Source organism: Coloeus monedula, assembly GCF_965178545.1.
Source record: "Coloeus monedula genome assembly, chromosome: 14".
In the NCBI taxonomy this organism is placed as follows: domain Eukaryota; kingdom Metazoa; phylum Chordata; class Aves; order Passeriformes; family Corvidae; genus Coloeus; species Coloeus monedula.
Genome location: NC_138794.1, coordinates 19,783,732 through 19,803,838, shown reverse-complemented (window position 1 = coordinate 19,803,838; position 20,107 = coordinate 19,783,732). Strand labels below are relative to the sequence as shown.

The 20,107-nt window shown below is 45.2% G+C and overlaps 1 protein-coding gene across 4 annotated transcripts in view; it reads left to right on the top strand.

Moving 5' to 3' along the window:
• Window positions 1-20,107, top strand: part of NEO1 (neogenin 1) — a 167,300-nt gene that overhangs the window by 68,609 nt on the left and 78,584 nt on the right. For all 4 annotated transcript variants that reach the window (XM_082290457.1, XM_082290456.1, XM_082290458.1 and 1 more), the window contains exons 3-5: window positions 330-605; window positions 4,153-4,306; window positions 11,125-11,261. In XM_082290457.1, the coding sequence (XP_082146583.1) occupies window positions 330-605; window positions 4,153-4,306; window positions 11,125-11,261 (567 nt within the window). The remainder of the gene's footprint in view (window positions 1-329; window positions 606-4,152; window positions 4,307-11,124; window positions 11,262-20,107) is intronic.

Here is a 20,107-nt window from a genome sequence, read left to right as displayed (position 1 = left end):
ATGAAGGTGTTGTGTAGGCTGCATTGTAGAAGCTGTGGCTGCCCCATCCCTGGAAGTGTTCCAGGCTAGGTTGGATGGGGCTCGGAGCAACCTGGGCTAGTGGAAGGTGTCCCTGCCTGTGCAGGGAGTGGAACTGGATGAGCTTTAAGGGCCCTTCCAACCCAAACCAGTCTGGGATTCTGTGATTACTTAAAGGTTAAGGTTTTTAAAGAGTTGGAGAGCAGCTTAATGTTTAAAAAACAACATTCATGAATCTTGACTTGCATTTCCAAGCTTTGGCATCATCTTCAGAACATCTGAGAGTTGTTGTTGTTTCGGTTTTCTTGCAGGTCTGCCCAGGTTCACGAGCCAGCCGGAGCCCAGCTCAGTGCACAGAGGCGGCAGCGCGGTGCTGGCCTGCGAGGTGACGGCGGAGCTGGCGCCGCTGCTGCGCTGGGAGCGCGACCGCCAGGCGCTGGCCCCGGACCGGCGCGTGCTGCAGCTGCCCAGCGGGGCCCTGCTCATCACCAACGCCTCGGACACGGACGCGGGGCTCTACCGCTGCGCCCTTGACGGCGGGGGCACCCCCAAGTACAGCGACGAGGCCGAGCTCAAAGTCCTGCCAGGTACCCACTGCTGCTCTCTGCGCTCAGCTGATTCTGGGGCTCCGGGCCCTGAGCTCTTCAGGGGTGGAGACAGGCTGGAGACACTCAGGGGCTGCCTTCCTGTATTTAATGGTTCAGCTTTTAAGGCATTTTGGGGAAAAAATGTTTAAAAGCCACCAGTAATACACTTCCGTTGTGATGTGATACAAAAGGGGAACCAAGTGTTTCTTTGGGTGTAAATGTTTGGGGATGTCTACATTTTTTCAGGTTGAATCCCATGTTTCAAGCCATGTGGAAGTTTCCCCAAAAAACTGGTGCTTACCTCCTGGCTCTTGGGATGCTTAAGCTGAGGTGCTTTTAATTCTTCCCGTATTCAGGAAGTTCTGACTGTCTAAACATTGGGACCTTTGGGGAAGTCTCCAATGCAGGGTCTTTGTCTGCAGCAGCTGAGCTCTTCACAGTGGCTGGAGACAGGCTGGAGACACTCACAGGCTTCCTTCCCATATTTAATGGTTCAGCTTTTAAGGCATTTTGGGGAAAGACTTATTTAAAAAAAAATCCAGTAATACTTCCATTGTGACATGATACAAAGAGGAAATTGACTATTTCTGGGAGTATAAAAGTTTGGGGATTTCTGAGTTTCTCAGATTGAATCCCATGTCTCAAACCCTATGGAAGCTTCGCAAAGAAATTGATGCTTAGTCCCTCGCTCCTGGTATGCCTAAGCTGAGGTGCTTTTAATTGTCCCAGTATTCAGAAAATTCTGGTTCTAAGCAGTGGGACCTTTTGAGAAGTCTCCAACCCCCAGAGGGGGGTGACGTTTTATTTTGGAACGTTCAGCTTTGCCTGTTGTGCTGAAATGTTGAGGTATTTTTGTTAGAACAGAAGTCCAGTGCTGATGTAAACTGTTGGCACATTCAGTGTGTTCTGTTCCCAGTGACACTGTTGTGTCACCAGCTGTTCTAACACAAAAGTTTGAAAAGTGACCAAAAATAGGACAGGAATGTGGGTCATGCTTTCCCAAACTAGGGAAATACAGGCTGTGTTTCATACGAGGTTCCTTAATTGTTACCAGAGCTGTCTCTTCTGGATTAGTCTCCATGTTGGAATTCTCATTCAGTTGTTGCTCTTGGAGAGCTGCAGGAGGGAGTTGCTCAGGGTTAGATCTCAGGGTTAGGCTGGACAATGTCATGGTTGGCCTGACCTGGTGTGGGCAGCTGGTGGACTTGAGGCAGGTGGGGGCACCTTCAGGGGTCCCTTTCAAGGAGTAGTTCTGTTTCTTGTGACTACAGCCCTTCTCTACTTAAAATACTAAATTATTCTGCAAACTACCCCAATTTTTACAATGGCAGCTCTCTTTTGGAATTGGGATGTTGGAAATGAATCATGCGTAAAGTAGGCCTTTGTTCTGTTCAGTTCTTTAGCCTCTCCAAAGCCTTGTCTCTTCTCCAACTAAGGATACAGGATTTGAAGAAAAGCACTTTTGGAAAAGATGCTTGATTGAATTCCTGTAGTTGGGATTGCCTTCATCTTTCTGCAGCCCTTCAAATGCTGAGGATATTGCTGATTTTTTTGGAAACTGAAGATTTCTTGATAAACTTCTATCTTACACTGATCTTTTGAATTCTTTTGGCATCAGCTGTAGTTTCCTTGCTTTTGTAATGCTTTGCAGAAGGTAATGAAATAGAGCTGTGTTAGGGAATTCAAAAGATGCTGTTTCTTTGCTCGGTCATGAATCCCAAAGTATTGATAGTGAAGTTTGGTAAAATCCCTCCCAGCAGGCTTTTTTTAAAAAGTGGGATTAAGCTGTTGAAGGGAAAGCTCCCTTAGTCTTGAGCGGCCCCATAATTGATTGTTTTGCCCGAGATGTGTTTGAAAGAAGGATTTGAATTAATCTGTTCTTTATTCAGTTTATTCCCCTTTTAAATGGTTATCTGATGTGTGGCTGACAGCAAACCCACCACTGCTTCCCAGGCTTTGAAACACACCCAGCACACTCCTGCATCCCAGGGATTTGCATCCACAGACAGCGTTCTGCTGCTTAAATGTTCTGCTTTGTCTGATACCGGGCTGCCACTGAGCAGGAGGATGCATTTCTGAGCTCTGCCACTTCGCAGCAGGTGCCTTCAAACATGGGAGTGCAAGGGAAAAATGTCACTTAATTTTTGGATCCAGTTTCCATTTACCTGTGAGCTGAACTCCCTACTGGGAGCTTGGAGCAGTCGGAGTCATGTTTCCAGGGAATCATCCCGGCTCCTCTCTATGTAAGGATGGTTGCCTGGGGATGTTGTGTCCCTGCTTTGCAGCCTGGCTGGCTGCACGTGCTGCTCCAGGTCCCTGTCACTGCATTATCCCTGCCATGCACAGCAGGGCAGGCAGAGCAGTTCCTGCCAGGAATGTGGGCAGAGCCGCAGGGATGGGGCTGGCTGATCCAGCACTGCTCAGAGCTTGGCTGCCTCTGCCTGCGCCAACTCCCACATGGGATTTCCACCTGTTCTGCTTCCCCCAAGTGTCCTGGCACCTCCTCGTGTTGTGCCTTGGGGCTTGTGTGTGCCCTGAGCTCAGTGCTGTGAACACTGGGTATTATTTTTAGCGGTTTGAGCTGAAGAACACCAAAACAACAACTTCCAGAAATCCCTGAGCGTATCACCTCGGGCCCAAGTGAGAGAGCAGCCAAATATGTGTGTGATGAGACACAGAAAGTGCTTCATTCAGGGGAGCAGGAGTAGGTACAGAATACTCTGTCCTCATTTTAGGTGGCAGAAATAGTTTGAGGGCTTGTTCGGCTGTGGAGCTTTGCTGCCGTAACACCTCCAAACACCCCTCAGAGTGCTGGGAATTAGTGCAGGGTGAGCAGGGGGGGCTCAGCCCCAGCTGCAGCTGCTCTGTGGAGCTCATTGCCTCTGGGTATGGTGCAGGGCACAGTCAGAGGGTACACACGGTGGTAGGGACAGAGTAAACATGCACTTGGCTTGTGCTTCTTCTTAAGGTGAGGGAAAAAGGAACAAAGCCCTCTCCAGCCTAATTCAATGCAAAACTACTTCAGAGGATTCCATTTTCATCAGGATGGAAAGCCATGGTGGGGCATTTTGTTCTGTGTTACTTCAGCATGCACCTTCCTTGGTTGTTTTATTTTACTTGGGATGAACCTCTCCTGCAATAATTTCATTTTCCAGCATGTAAAAGCACTTCCTCAGGCAGCTCCCTGATGAAGCCCAAGGCTGGCTGGACAAACTCAAACCTGTCCCTTTCTTTCCTAAACCTCTAGTACCTAGTGGAAGTTCCAGTTTCAGGGCTGTAGTTTTGAGCTGGAATAGTTTCCCAGGGAGTTGGGAAAGTGAGAATCCCAAAAGTGGGGAATCAGTTTGCATTTCTGGAGGAAATGGTAATGAGGCTGGGAGAGGCTGTGGGTGAGGTGGGGATGGAATCCTACGGAGGGGCAGGAAAGGAATTAGAGGTTTCCTTTGTGATTTTCTTTGGCCGGTTGGATTTTGATTCAGGGGGTTTTTGGTGGTTTTTAACATGACCATCTTCTGACATTGCACCTGGTGCCATGTGCCGCTTGCAGATGCAGAGGAGCCGCAGAGCCTGGCGCTGCTGAAGCCGCCCTCGTCCCTCACCCGGCTGCCGGGGCAGAGCGCGGTGTTCCCCTGTGTTGCTGCAGGATTCCCACCTCCCCTCATCAGGTGGACATGGAATGAGGAGGAGCTTCCCACAGATGGGTGAGTAATGGCTGACAGCCCTGTCCTTGTCTCCTGGCAGGAATCCAGCTGAGGTCAGGATTTGGGATTAGTGCACACCTTCCTTTGGGCTTGAAACTCAGAGACTGATCCCAAATGCTGGAGGGCTCCAAGGCTCAGTGTTGGGACAAGGGATGTTGTTCAGGAGACTTTGGAACGCTCTTTGGAACACTTTGCAGCCGTTTGAAACCAAGAAATCTTGTCTGAAGCAGGGAGGTTATTAAGAATAGATTACTTTTAGATTGGCACTGGGATAGAAGCAGCAATTAAGTGAATAAGGACACTGCAGGAGAAGGAGGACGACTTGGGGTATTCTGAGTGTGAAGCCCTGCCCTCATTCTTTCTGCAGTGAAAATGTCCCTCTGTGTCAGTGTCCCACAGGAATTGAAGAATAAGTGTTTAAAGAGAAATGACGCATTTTCTCATTAAAATAGAACATTGAAATGGTAGGCATGATGGCAAAAAGTCAGTGGGCTTTCAGAAAATGCATAGAGTGAAAACTTACACATTGTCATTGCTGGCATAGTCAGAATAATGCGGTAGGAAAATCTGTATTAAAAAAGCAGAACAAATCTCATCAAGGCCATTTTAGTCCACGTAATGAACGTACTTCCTAGAAGCAGGATTACAAACAGATAGTTGAATGTTTTCCATGTCCCTCAAAGTCAGCAGTGAGATTAATGGGGAGCCAAGTTAATCATGGAACAAGGAGGTAAATTGTGGCGTGGCTGACACAGAAAGCAGCCAGAGCAATGCACAAGTCTCTGCAGCACCAGGGATATAATATATCTCTTTTTTGGCAACTCTTAAATTAAAAGAATCCAGGGGCTTGTAATCTGAACCGTCTTTGTTGGGAGGCTGCTGTGGGAAATGACAAAGAGCCTCGTGCCCCTGAGACGTGGTGCTGGTGTCAGTCTGAAGGCACATGATTTAAATTCAGGGGTTTTTATAAATGTCAGAAATCACTCCCCTACGAAGGCTGGTACAGACTCATTAGAGCAGCACAGTCAAATGGGATGAAATGGCAGAATAAATGTGCCTGGTAAGATCTGAATTTGTTTTTCTTGTCTGTAAAGTGATGTCACATCACATCTTTAGGAAGTTTTGCCGCCCCATCCTTCTCTAGGTTGTGGCACATTCAGGGCACAGGGAGGTTAAAGCTCTCCTTTTATTTTCTTGATTTTTGAGACAGAAAGCCCAGATTTTCCCACCCCTGAATACAGTGCTATTAATTCCCTTAGGAATTCACTTCCCTCATTCCATGAGGTTGCCATGATAACTTCTTAGGGTTTCACAGGTATTTTCTTTTTCTCAAAATTCAGAGAGAGAAATTGTTCTGGGGGGTTGGGGCATAACATTGGTAAATATACTTGATCTTCAAATGTACACAATTTGAACCAGGTCTAACCTGATTTTTCAGAATATTTAGCATGAGTTTTTAGTGTTATGGCCCTTTGTTACAAGAACAGGTTCCAGCTGACTTTCTTCTTGCAGCACTTAGCTCTTCTTTTCTTGCAGTGGAAGGTGTGCTCATTGTAGACTTGAATTTTAAGATGGGTAAAGGTGGGAATTTGATCTTTTTCCCCTCTGTGGGGGTAACCTCCTTTCATTGTTCCTTCAAGTGATCAAACTGTGCCAAAGCTCCCAAGTCTGCTGCTCGTGACTGTGGCTGAACAGGGCAGAGATTCAAAGAGCAGAGAACAGAAACCTCTTAAACTCTGTTTACCCTCCAGCTATTGTGTTATTGGTGTGAATAGAATAACTGGAAAATGTCCAGAAATTAAGATTCTTTGTTGGAGAAAAGCCTGCAGTTACTGTTGCTGAATAGCTACCTTACCTTGTTATGCATGGTCTGTTAATGTAATTACAAATTAAATCACATTTAATTTGTATTAAAATCCTCTTTTGATATAAAAGTACGACTTTCTTAGCACGGCTTTTCTTTATCCCAAGAGAAAACTGATTCTTTTCATCTGGGCAGGTTTTAATGTCCCTTCTGCCTGGGAAGAGCTCTGAAATCCTGGGTTTGTTTATGCACACCCCACCCCAAACATTAACATACATATATGTAGGTATAGCCACATACATTGGGACATTTCTCTGAGTGTGTCTGGGCTTAGGAAACAAAGCTCAGACAGCATGGGCAGGTTTATCCCTAATTTTTGCCCTTTGTTAAAGGGTTTTACACAATCCCTTGTTTTTGCTTTTGTGGTAACTGTGGTAATTAATTAATACAGAATTGAATATTTGCCTTTCAAGTTGTATTCCTAAGGAGAATATGGATAGGAACCTGTATTTATAGGAAAATAGATTAATTTTAAGGCTAGGGAGTGGTGGGATTTTGGAATTAAATATTTGTTATAAGATCTGGAGAAAAGGGAAGGCGATTAAATTTGATGGATTATTTGTTGAAGACTGCAATAAGATTTATGTTAATGGGTAAATATGAGTAAACTTGAGTGATGGCAGCCTTGGCAGTTGTTCAGACAGCCTGTAATGCAATATATTGTGAAATTAGTTGCTGTGGTAAAATATTTTCCAAATTAATTAGAGTGCGAGAGAAGGAAGCTTTGGGTGTTGGGTGAGAAACGGAAGTTAACTCGGTGCTCCAAGTTTCCATTGGAACAAGGCTGTTAGAACTCCAAGGAATCCTTCAGAACTCATTAACTTGAAGATTTTTAAAGAAATCTGATGGAGAGACTGCTGACTTCTTGGTTCTCCCTAAAGAATGCCACTAAAGACTGAGAAGCTTTCCCTTGAATTGGTTCACTGGTCTTGTAATCTTCACATTTTATAGTTTTCCCAAAACTCCACTGTCTGTACAGAAAGGAAAAGACTCAACCCTGCTCTAGGTTGAGATGTAGCTCCAGTTTAAAGCTCCAAAATCCAAAGGAAGGCTCCTGCCTTGTGTATGATCCCTGGTGGAGGGCAGGCACCTTGTTGGTCTTCAACGTTGGCACGTGGACAGGCATCATCCATGGATTCAGCCCTGGGAATATCCTGCTGCTTTTCCAGCTGGGTCGCCTCCATGGACTCCGAGTCAGTAATATCTCTGGCAGGAATGTGGAGAATGCTGAGGGAAGTGGAAGGAAGCAGGGAAGGCACTGAAGTATGAAGTTATTGGAATAAATCTTAGGCCCTTTACGGAAAACTTCCTGAAGTAAAACCTCTCGTGGTGTCAGCATTGCTTGGTACAAAAGGTTAGAATGGAGGTGGTGTGTTCAGGCTGAGTGGTGCTTCGGGCTTGAGCCAACTGGGAGCCTTTCTTACCTGGTGAATAGATTTTATTTCAGTCTCTAGTCTGGCTGAGGATCCTGCTGTGTGAGGGTCTTCTTCAGCAAGTGCAGGAGTCACTTTGTGCTTCCTAACTTGGAAAGGGAAGTTCCAGGTGGCTGCCAAGGTGGATTTTCAGAGCTTGGGACACAGGCACAGAGTTGGAAATGTTTGGAAGATGATCTGCTCTGAAAACTTTGCAGTGTGTGGATCAGTATGTGCTCCAACAGCATATATTGTGTATCTTCATTTATATTGGGACATTTCTGTAGGAGAAGGAACAAACGCAGGTGTCACAGGTTCTTAAAAAACTGCCGTAGATGAGATGGTTCATCTGAAATTAAACCATTGAAAGGACTTGAGCAATAAGGTTTTAATAAATCTGTAAAATCCAGCAAGCCCTGCAGCAGGTTTGGGCCGTTCAGTTTAGCAAAATGTCGTGTAATTGCAAAGCTCCTGCAGAAAGGTGGTTGTACAGGTAACACTTTCCTGCCGTGAGGGGATGACAGCTGGGGGCACTTGTGCCCTGTTTGTTTCTGCTCTGCTGCCTGTGCTCACGTGGAGTCTGTGGTTGTAGGATCACATCCACATCCCTGATGTGGGCTTTTCCTTAGTGCTTCCCACAGACGTGTGATATTCCCTTAACTACACATTCCTGTTCACAGGGCTCTGAGTGATTGGTACCAAGTGAATTACACTTGCCCAGCTGGGGAAAGGTTAAGCATAGCAGAGTAATTATGGAGATTTTTCTGCTGGTAGATCCCACAAAATAATCTAATTTACTGTCTAATTTTATCTGCTGTACTTTACTGAGACAGCAAATAGATTATAAGATGTTTGGGGAATAGTAATTTAAAAGAGGGAAAAAAAGCCCAAACCTCAGGGTATAACTGCCAGTTTGACTACAGTAAATTAATAAAGGCTCAGTATATTTTGTGATAATGAAACACAAAGAGCCTGTGAGTGAGGCATCCAGAGTAGCTCAGTAATTGTGTGTTAAGGGGGTGCAAGTGAGGGCTGTATGGAATGCATATAAAAGGCTGGAATTTGATTTTCCTCTTCCCTGACATCTGAGTGATCAATCTTTGTTGTTTTTAATGACACTTCAAATTATGTTATCACTTTTATATTAAGATGATTCTTTGTCTCCAGTGTCTGAAATCAGATTGCTTCACTCTTTTGTGAAAATGCTTCATTGTCCTTACAAAATTAAGATATTTTGCTTTATTACAAAAGCAGCTTTCCTTTAAGCCCAGGATTTTTCCAGAGCTGATTCATACAGAGGGAATCACCAAGGAGTCTGGCACATTAATTGTTTTCTTCCATTAAACTTCCACTGAATCACCTATTGGGAAATTGAACTCAGCTCTGGATTTTCTGGAGGAAAATAATCAAAGGGAATATAAACATGATGCACGTTGAGATGGCTGAACAGAATCCCCATAAATATTCCTATGCTACAAGTAGCTTGTGAGATCCCCTAGGACAAACTTCTGTTGCCTAAAGTGACAACGAGGAGTAATTTTTAATAGGTTTAGTAACATCTTAACTGCTGTCAGCAACTTTTCCAGAGGCTGGCAGCAGGAAAAGGAGCATCCTAAGGCACGTGTTGCTTTTAGAGGGTAACAGTGGCTATCCTGGGAAAGGCATGAATGTCCTCAAAATGCCATGGACATCCTGACTGCCTTTGATCATTTCTTCAGGATGTGACAGTCGCAGTTCTTGGGGTACTGCTCCCTCCCTGCTCCGTGTCCCGCTGTCCCTGGCACATCCAGCTCCCTGCTTTCACCCCAGCCCTCGGCACATTCCCTGCTGCAAGAACAAAAAGTCAAAGCAGCTCTTTTACATAACAAAAGGAGGTAGAAACTTCATGGATGGATGTGTCAAGGCCCAGGCGTGTTTTCCTTTAGGCCTGGTTTTAGAGCGTGTCTGATGTGCCATTCCCACGCAAGCCCGGGACATTTTTCCCAGCGTTTGGAAAGCTCTTAATATGATTTTTCAAACTCGTATCTTCACTCACATTCCCTGTGCTCCTTCCAAGCAAGCCTTTCTGTAGTCCTGGTGTTACTCATGGGAACAGGATGGCTTTCCTTACGGAGCACCTGGATAGGGACATCTCTTTGGATGCTTTTAACACTTAATGCCAGTTATGGTTTTGTTTGCTCTGCTTTTGAATCTATTAACCAGAAATTTGATCGGCAGTTAGAGGAGGATCATAAATCAGTATTTATGTGCTAAATAATAGTGAGATGAGGCAAAAGTCTGTGTCCCAACAATTTACCTGTCCAAGCAGGTCAGGATTGGTCCTGCTGATGTAATTCTAGGGAAATTTCAAATGGATAAAGCACTGAGGTTAACTTTTGTCCGTTGGCTACTCCAAATAGAGAACAAAAAAGGCAATTATTGTAATGGTCGTATATTGACAGAATTCAATCCTTCCTGCCCACAAGCCATGGCTCGAGAGTGCCAGGCAGGAAGCCACCAGGTTCCCTTCCTTTTCCCCCCGACTCTTCCAGCTGCAAATAAGAATGGCTCTGGGTCAGCATTCAGGCACAACTTGTTGTCCTGGCTTGGGGTTTTTGGCATTTTATTGAAAGTTTATTTGGCATTTTATGTGGAAGCTTGGAGTGTTGGAGGACCTTGGAAAAGTCGTGTACAAATTTTGTATCAGGTGAAGGGCAGTGATGGCTGCAGTGGGAGGAGGATGTGGCTGGAGGCTGAGGGTGCTGCACTGAGCAGAAAGTGCCACCTTTAGCAGCAAAAGCAGGTAGTTCATAAGGGCTGGGCTAGAAACCCTTCCCCACCCTTTAAAAGTCAGAGGGAGAGACCCCTCTGTACAGACCCTTTGTCACCTCATGAATCTGTATTTTGAATTTCTTCTAACCCGTATCTTACTCTGAAATAGTTCATCTCTCAGGGATGGCTCACCTTTTCACACAGTTCAGTTGCTGTACATTGCATAACGTGCATTGCTGTCCTTGTGTTGGAAAGTCCTGTTGTACTTCCCTCAGCTTCCCAAGCAATAAGTCATTCCAGCTGGATCTGCAAAATGCCTTTTTTTTAATTATGTGATTACAATACTTCATTTTTCTTCAGTTCTGGCTGCTCTTGACTAAATACCTTGGATCACATTTAATTAATAAGTGAAGCTGCAAGTGCAAAAAGATGAGCTGCTCTTGTGGAATTGATAGGGTTGAACTTAATTTCCATTGTGGAGCCGAAGTGTGGGATGTGATGGTGTAATTAAAACTCCTCTGTGTCCCACAGTGCTGGGGTGGTGTCCATGGAATGACCCTGTCCCTGTGTGTGCAGGTCTGGCCGGTTCCAGCTGCTGGCTGGGGGGATCCTGGAGATCCGGGATGTGGCAGAGGCCATGCCCACAGAATGACCCTGTCCACGGAATGACCCTGTCCACGGAATGACCCTGTCCACGGAATGACCCTGCCCACAGAATGACCCTGCCCACAGAATGACCCTGCCCACGGAATGACCATGCCCACAGAATGACCCTGTCCCTGTTTGCACAGGTCTGGCCGGTTCCAGCTGCTGGCCGGGGGGATCCTGGAGATCCGGGATGTGGCCGAGGCCGACGCCGGGACCTTCACCTGCATTGCTGAGAGTGGCAATGACACCCTGGAGGCCCAGGCAGAGCTGGCAGTCCAAGGTAGGTCAGAGGTTTTAATTTTCACAGAGAACACTTCTCCAGATGATGAAATACCAAGTTTATTCTGTGACCAGTTCTGTGCCCCGTTAAAAACCAAGCCCCCTCTAATTCTGTTATAGATATTGTTACTCTGATTTATGATCCAAACTGCTTGTAATTTCCTAAATAGCCAAATGAGCAAGGTGCTCATACAATGCAACCTGAAGATGCTCAAAAGCTGTTCTGTCTGCTCCTACAATATTAAATGTGGTTGATGTCATATACTTGAAGGAGGGCCAAGGCCACAGTGTGGCTTATCCCATCCAAAAGTCAGCCTGTGGTACTGCAACCTGGTTGTCTTTGGAAAGGACATCTCTGATGCATTTTTCATAATCCTTAAAGATATTGTTGTTTTCAATGAGCTTGCGAGAAAATAAAAGCAGAGATATTTGGTAATATGCTGCTTTATTGTGTGTGTAACTGTTTTGCTTACTCTTGCAAGCTATTTTTACTAGAAAAAGCACTGAAATATTGATAATGTAGTTTTAAAAGCATCTTACTATACATAAAAAAGTAAATAAAGCAGGCTGGGTAAGCAAGGAAAGTAGACTTGTTAAGGAGTGGGGAAAAAATCAGGTAGAAATTTGGCTTCCTTGTCTTTCTTACATTCCATGAAGAAATCTGTCTTATTTTTTATTGATTGGACCCTAATATGGGTTTCCAGCTCTTTCTCTGGAGTTTCAGGGCCTATGCAGGGTCCTTGCAAGAGCTTGTCTGACTTGGTTTACTGTGGATTGTGGTGCTACAAAGGTGGTCTAAAAAGTAGTTCTGAGGGGAGAAATTTATTCACTGAACATCCATAAATGAAGGGTTTTCTGTAGACAAAAGGAAGGGTTTCCTGACCAAAAGGAAGTGCACGGGCTCAATCTGGTCACGCAGAAAACCCCACATTTTTCTTACTTTGTATCTTGGCTAAAATAATAAGGATTTGGTGCTCTGGCTTTGGAAATACTTCCAAGTCTGAGGAGCACTTTATGATGACTTCAAACAGCTCACTGTGTGCTGCGTTTAATTCAGTTCCAGCCTCTCTATTTTAGAGAATTGGTCTTGTGTTTTATGGGCAGTGGCAGCAATTAATACCATTAATGATGTGGTGCAATTAAGCAGGTCATGGATAAAGCTGAGAGGAGCCTTAGTGCAGGACATCCAGCCACGTCAGCTGGGGATGAAAGTGAACTGGAGACAACTCCTTTGCCCTTATCTGAACCAGTGTAAAGGATTTCTTCATTTGGCTGTGAAGGTTTGGAATGTGTTCTGCCAGTCTGTCCGTGCTGAATTTTTGTTACACACCTGGCACTGGAAAGAAAATCCTTTAATGCTCGAATATTAAAATATATGAAAGATTCTACAGAGTGCATTTTGGATAGTGGCATTTCTGATTTTACTTCTTAGTTCTAATCTTAATTCTGCTTTCCCTGAGAGGTCACTGTAGGGAGCAATTGTATTTCTGCATTACTGTAATTTGGTGCAGGGTTGAATAGCTTGAATAACTGTTACCTGATCCCTGGATCATTTTCTTCTAGACCAGAGAAATTGTCATCTCTCCCCACCTAATAACAGCATGATTTTGCTTAACTTAAGTTCTTTCTGCCATCCTTGGGAATTAGTCTGGCAGCATTTCAGACAAGAAATCTGGTTTTGGGTACTCACTCCCTTCTCCTGTATTTTTCTGCAGCTCTCCTTGAAGCTCGTGTTTTTGCTAAGAGGTTTCACTCTGTGCTGGGGGTTGTGCTCAGGCTGCCAATCTCTTTCCTTCTATTAATGCTTTCCCATGGCAGTGCAGACATGGAATTCTGTGCCAGGGGGTGATGCCATTGCTTGGCAGCGTTAGGGCAGTGAAACTGGAGGGGTGTTCCTGTGGCTGCCTCTTGACTGAGTTCTCCTGGCAGTGCCCAGGTATGGGCTGACTGAAATTTGCAGGCAGAAACAAACTGCTTTATCCTTATAAGTTTGACTTGTGCACGGACTCCAAAAGAATGCTCTTAAAGGTCACTGTGCTCCATGACCAGCTTTTCTGTGTCCTCTGACAAGGATACAAAACCCTGCAAGCAAATGAGTGTCTGGTGTGGTACCAACCACTGGAATACTCCTTCGCTGGCAATGGGGATGAAATTCCTGACCATCCCTGGAGGGAGGGTGCCCTCAGGTGTGTCACACTGAGGCTGCACTCAGCCAGCAGGAAAATACCTGACTTTTACTGGGGGTTCATGTAAGGTACGGGGGAGGTGGTTGGGGAAAGCTTATTCCAACTGATATGGTACTGTACAGCCACCAGTCCTGGGAGTCCTGGGGTGTTTCTGATACTTCTGGCACCATTTTCAACTGGAATAAATGGTACCTTCAGTGCAGTTACTCAGATCCTGTTGGTGACACTTAAGGATATCACCAGTTTCATGTACCTGGAAATAGGTGAACCCCTGTGTCATAAATGAAAGGTGATAGAGGAGACTTCCTTTGCCCTCTAGCACTGGGTTTCAAAAATGATTGGGATTTATTTCTCTGCATACCTCACGGAAGGACTGAATCAGGAAAATGACCTTGAACTTGACTAGAAAGGTACTAAGGGGTCCAGAAGAATTCTACACTAATTTCTGTCCTCAGTCTCTTTACCTACCATGTGTATCTGGGAGACAGAGTCAAGAACTTTCCTTAACGTGGAAGGAAGTTTTGGCTGCCCTATCCCTGGCAGTGTCCAAGGCCAGCTTGGACAGGGCTTGGAGAGCCCTGGGCTAGTGGAAGGTGTCCCTGCCCATGGCAGGGGGTGAATGTGATGAGCTGTAAGGTCCCTTCCAACCCACACCATTGTAGGATTCAGTGATTCTGTGTATCTGCAGACTGGGGATTTCATGGACCCGCTGGTCACACACTGAGCCTTTGCCTGGTGCGTCTGAGAAGTGGTTTAATGTGGAAGAGAACAGGAAATGTCCCATTCCTGTGGCTGAGAGTCCCAGCCCCTAAAGCTGGGACTGGGTTGCTGAATCCTGTCCACAGTGGAGGCAGTCTGTAGGGCCAAGCACTGAATGGATAAAACCTGTGTGCAGCTTTGTACCCCGAATGCCACAGAATACGGGGAAGGGACCTCTTTGCTTTTCCTTGGGTGCCAAAGCCGGCATCACCACAGTCCAGGCCAAGCAAGGGCAGGACACTTCCCTTGGCAGAGGCAACAGTTTGGTGCCTGGAAAGTCCCCTCTCTCCTGGCTGTACTGACAGTGCTCTCCCCTCGTTGTGGGTGCTGGTACCAGCTTATTTACAACACCTGTAATGAATCGAGAGCTCTGGAAAAATTTGTTTTGCTCTCCCCAGCCGTGAAAGAATCTGTAGCATTTCCCTCAGATAAGAGTGGGAAGTGATGACAGCAGAGCTGGGGAAACAGGTAGTGACTGTATTTAATCTGCTCAGCCTGGAAGAGCCAGAGTGGCAGTTAAAGACTGGGAAGGTCATAAGTTCAGTCTTCATCTGGGCAATATTTCAAATTTATGGCTGTGCCCAGCACCCCAGGGATTTGTGCAGGGGCTGGGACTGAGTGAGGTCACCACAGGGGCTTCCTGTGGCCTGCCTTGGTGCTGGAGTGGGGACCAGCAGCCTGGGGGGACTTTCTCTCCCTGTTGAAATATTTATTGCAGTTAATAATGAACCAGAAAATAATAAACAAAAAAACAAAAAGAATTTTCCATTTTCATTCTCCTGTAAAATTGATATGGCAGGTCTGAAGTCTCTAAAATAAATAAATCCCTGTGTTTGTGGGGGAAGAGTCAGAATTGCTCTTTGCTGTTGTTTGTTATTCCCTTGCAGTGAGTTTTTGACGTAGGAGAAAGTCAACTTCTGAGCTGTCTAGGACAGCATTCAGTGTCTGATAGTGTATCTTAAGTATTATGCATTGAATGTCTCACTGTGTTAATGTAACTGAATTTAAAAATAAAACCACAGAAGCTTATTGGGGTATCTGTAGTGATAAGTCAGAGATTGCACGTGGCAATTGGCTGATCACAGCCTCCTTCGTGCTGCCAGAGCAAATTGTATGGAAAAAGCCAAATGCAGAAGTGTGTTGATGGAATTGTCCCCTTTGTGCTTTAGAAGGAAGTGCTGGAAGTGTTTTCGGTAGAGCTGACAAGGCTTATAGCAATGGCAAAAGCTTATTCCAGCAGCAAATAGGTGTATTGCAGTGTGGGTCCTGCGGTGTCAGGGAGCAGTGCTTTCTGTGTTCTGGGGGGGCTGGCAGGAATGCCTCACCTTGATTTCCCTGTTCCCTTTGCTCTTGCTGGGATGGGGTCTCTAGTACTTTGATTACTCATGGCAGGTAATTATTTTAAATTTTTTTATTTGAAGACTTTGGCTTAAAAACTAGTTGTGATTATACATCTGCTAACATATGAACTGTTCCTAAAATAAAATGAGGATGTGTGAGGTAAGTCAGGACTTTCTTTAAAACAAAACCAAGACAGCTGCAGAAGGAAGAGCCTGAATGTGAAGAACCCTGGGCTTGTTTTCCAGGGTTCTGTGGGGCAGCAGCTTTGGTAAAAAGCCGATGCCATCCTGCCCCAGAAATCGTAGCCATTTGCAAAGCACATTAAGTCCTGCAGCAGCAGAGTAATATGTCTGGGTAACTCTTGTTTTGCATTAAGCTTTCATTATTGTTGGAAACAATTCCAGGGAAAGAAATTTGAACCATCACTGAAAATTGCTCAAACCTTTCTCATACCTTCTAGATGATCTTCATCGATTTCCCTCTCTAATTAAGCTCAGTGCTGTATCTTGATAATGGGCTGCCCCTCGATTAGAGATTCAGGAGATGCTGCATGAACCTGAAGCTGTCAAAGGCTCACGTGGGGGACAAAGTATTGTCCTTTTTGGGGGCCTCAGAATGTGCTGCTCGGGGAAGCTCTTGGAAGTACAAACAACACCTTGGCTTCATAGAAGTTACTTCTTACCCTGAAAATGTAATGAGTAATTAGTGACCTTTTTTCTGTAGTGATGCAAACAAGGGCAGTGAGTCCGGGAGTCTGGTGTGGGGAAGGTGGGTGAGCTGAATGAACTCCCTGGAATTTGGGTCTCTACCACTGCACTTCACTCTTTGTCTGAAAAGGCTTTCTGAAAGTCCTCACTGCTGCTCCTAGGGGTAGTTTAATGTGAATGGAGTTCACAGTTTACTTGTGGATTCAACTAACTGGGAATTTTTGCCTCTCACATTTGTATTCGAGGCAAGTGTCGGTGGTGAAAAAGTTGTGAACAGATACTCAGCTACATGGGAGAGGAAGGACATGGGAGTGTTATTTTAAGGCTACATCCCTTGTTCAGGTTGTACCAGGACACCAGAAAAGCCCATTTTCAGGAGAGGTGTCATTTTTAGTACTAAAGGTAAACTTCCCCAAAAAGAAAATGATCTTTGCATCATGCAAAAGTCCCACTCTTGTGTTCAAGACTGAGATCTAATTTCTGTTCCACAGGGCTTGGGCTCAGCAGAACCTCTGCTTTTCCTGCTCAGTGTCTAAGTCTTGTTCTGTAGTTGGACTGGTGTAAGTTTGTGGGTTTTTTGGTCTGTTTTGATGTTTTTCTAAGACCGTGAGGATCATTTGTCCAGCCCTTGACACGTGGAAGAGAGCTTGCCATGGTTCTTGATGGGGGCACCAACATTTGTTTTCTTTAGTTGTATTTCCAAAAGTCACCAGTGAGCTTTGCTAGAACGTAAAGGAGGATTCCCTGGTAGCAGTGCAGATGTTTAACATTCCGTGGTGGTGGCAGAGAACAGTGGAATGTGTTGTAGGAGAAGCTCAGGGGGGCCCTGGCTGGCCATGATCTCTGCCTTCGGGCAGACACTCGGCAGCTCGGGGTTTTCCAGCCTTTCCCAGGGCCGGGGCTGAGCAGGGGCAGCTGCTGCGTGTGCCTCGTGCTGTGAGTGTGGCCAGTGGGATCCCTGTGGCCAGGAGAAGGCCAGGATGATCCCAGTGGTGAGGACAGGGATGATGTGTGGTCCCTCTGTATGGAGCATCCCCAGGACCGTGGGGTGTGCAGGTCCCAGATAATCCTGCTGCAAGGGTGGCTTTTCCTCTTACAAAATCTCTTTTCCAAAGACCTGGCAACCTTTAATCACGAGGTTCTTGTACACGAAGCATCTGGAATTCCCTGGGTAGTCCGATTATATGTGGAAAAGTTGTCTTTGTGTTACAGAGGTGCTGCAGAGTTTTCAAGTGGATTTTTGCAGAGCTGAAAAAACAGTTGCAAAACGGCCCCAAAATGGGCAGGGGTTAATGAGGACAGGGATGAAATCCTTTAGGATGGGAGTCCATAATGGAATGGCATGTGGATTTGGGAGGGAAGATCCAGAACTGCACATGCCGGGAAGATGAGGTACACATGGAATTTTAAAAAAACCTCTTTGTGAGATATATATATATTTATAAAAAATACCATTAAGAAAGACAAAGCCAAATGATCAGTAACCCATACAATTCACACAAATGGTTTTCCTTGTAAATGTTCTTGAGTAATCCTTGGGGATAATGAAAATGTTACTAAATTAAGCAGCAGTGTCTTAAATATCTACAATGTCGAAACTGATATTGAACTGAGGGAATTGTAAAAGCTGGTTTCTCTTTCGGCCAGAGTTTCTAATAAATGAGGATCATATTAACAGGGGTTTGAACCAGCTGCTGCTTTAGGGACAGAAATCTTTTTCCCCCAAAATGGCTTTTAAAGCAGTAAGCTGGGGCTGTGCCTTTGGCCTGACAGGCAGTTACAGAAAATGCAGGGTTTGCCCAAGGTTCATATTTAGGGGTGGTTTTTTGTTTGGTCTCCAGAGTAAAAATGTGCTTTTACTTTGGACCAGGCTTTGCCCAGCACAGGATTTACTGGTTTTGCAGTGTATTTTTCATCCAATGCTGTCAGAAAGGTAAGCCCAGCTCATGGTCCCAAGTGCTCTTGGATGCTTGTAAGGATTTAAGGATACAGTAGATAGATATGTGTTCTAGAGATAAGCTATAGGGGTTTTAAGACTGGTTTTATTCCCCATCAAAAGGAGATGACAGAATTTCAATTGCAAGCTAAAAGCTGAAAGATTCAGTAGTAATTTTTGAGTTGCACATGCCAGAGACTTCCAAGAAATGTGAATGTGTGAACTAAGCAGCTCATTAAAATGCCTTTTTCCTCAAAGTGAGAGCTCTTTTTATAGGAGTTGTGCCCTAAATGGTGAGTACTCTTCTCTGTGCATTAGGGTCATCCTTCCATTTTAATTGCTTGAATCAAACTCCAAGTTTAATTTTTGAATTTATGGGATTTAATTTTTTTTTTCCCATTTCAGCAGAAAGTTTTGCGCTGTTTTCACACCACCAAATTTCGTGATGAAAACTGAGGGTGATGTTAAAGTGGAAATGCTGAGGAACACCACACATCAATCAGTCTTGAGAGAGAGCCCATACCATAAAGTGAACAGACTTTCTTTCCAGTTAAATTTTTATGATGGTTAAGCTGACTCTCATCCACCAAATACTTGATTTCTCTAATGGGAGCCAGATTATTGCCAGTACTGGATGTCTCATTATCCAAACTCCTGTCCTTGGCAGGGAAGTTTCTCCCGAAGTTGCGGAGATGAAACAATCCAGTAATTTGTGGGAAGGAGGAGGGCTCTTATCTGTGGTGGCTGATTCCCTATGCAGTCTTGCAGTTAATTAGTTTGTCTTTGTGAGGAGAATAATTTAAAGGAAAACCATGGTGGAGTTTGGGTTCCTGGAGTAAACAGGGTTTGGTCATGGTGCCAGTGGAAGTTAAACACCTCAGTGTTCTGGGGGAGATGGGAAGCCTTGGAGGCAGGTGTGAGCTGCCTAATGAAGGTGTTTCGTGCTCTTGCAGGTGCCCTCTCCAGAGGGGTGCTGGGGGCAGGCCTGGAGGGAAAGGGGAACAGGATCCAAGATACTCACAGAAGGAAACCAGGCTCAAAGCAAGCTGGCTAATGGTTAATGAAGGGCAGAATGTTATTTTTATATTGAATGTTCTTCTAACCAGTCCCATATTCTGGCAGCTCTGCTGGTCTTGTTTGTTTTCAAGTGCTGACTCAAAGGTTGCATCTATGATCTCTCTTCTTCACATCCTCAGGAGCTTAAATGTAGTCTCAGTGTAACATGAACCAAAGCACTTTGCAGGTGAGGATATAAATTGCTGTACTGTGGCGCCTCAAAGCACACTGTGCTCTGGAAGTGCCATTCCCCAGGTTGTGTGTCTCTCACATCAGATGGTTTTAGCTTCAGTGAAGCACTTCGTTCTGTGAACACAATTTGAATAAAAGGGGTTTGTGCTCAGTCTAAGTTACAGCTCTTGGAAGGCCCCTGGAGCCTCCCCATCACTGGCAGGTTACTGCACAGAATTAGGATTGCTCAGGATTTCTCTTTATGTCTTGACTGCAGTGGGTGTGGTCATGCAAGCTGCAAAACCTCCCCAAAAAGTGCTGCTTGTCAGTCAAGATCTGCATCTGTAAGCACAGGGAGCAGTTCCCTTAGCAGCACAATGTATTTTTTCCAGAGCAATGTGGCAGAGTGGAATGGGACTTGAAGGAGATGCCAAAGTTTTGGCAGCCTTTGAAAATAATTGTGCTTTGTGCTCTGTAACCCAATGAGCTCTGTGGTGTTTTGGAGCTTCAGCCTCAAACGATTGCTCTTTGTTTATCCTGATGGAGTAACGTTTGTGAAAGTCCCTGGGAGCTACAAGGAGTCAGTGCCACATCCGTGCCCAGCAGGGTCATGGAGCAGATCCTGCTGGAAACTGCACTAAGGCACAAGGGAAATGAGGAAGTGGGTGAGCAAAGAGCCACGGAATCATCT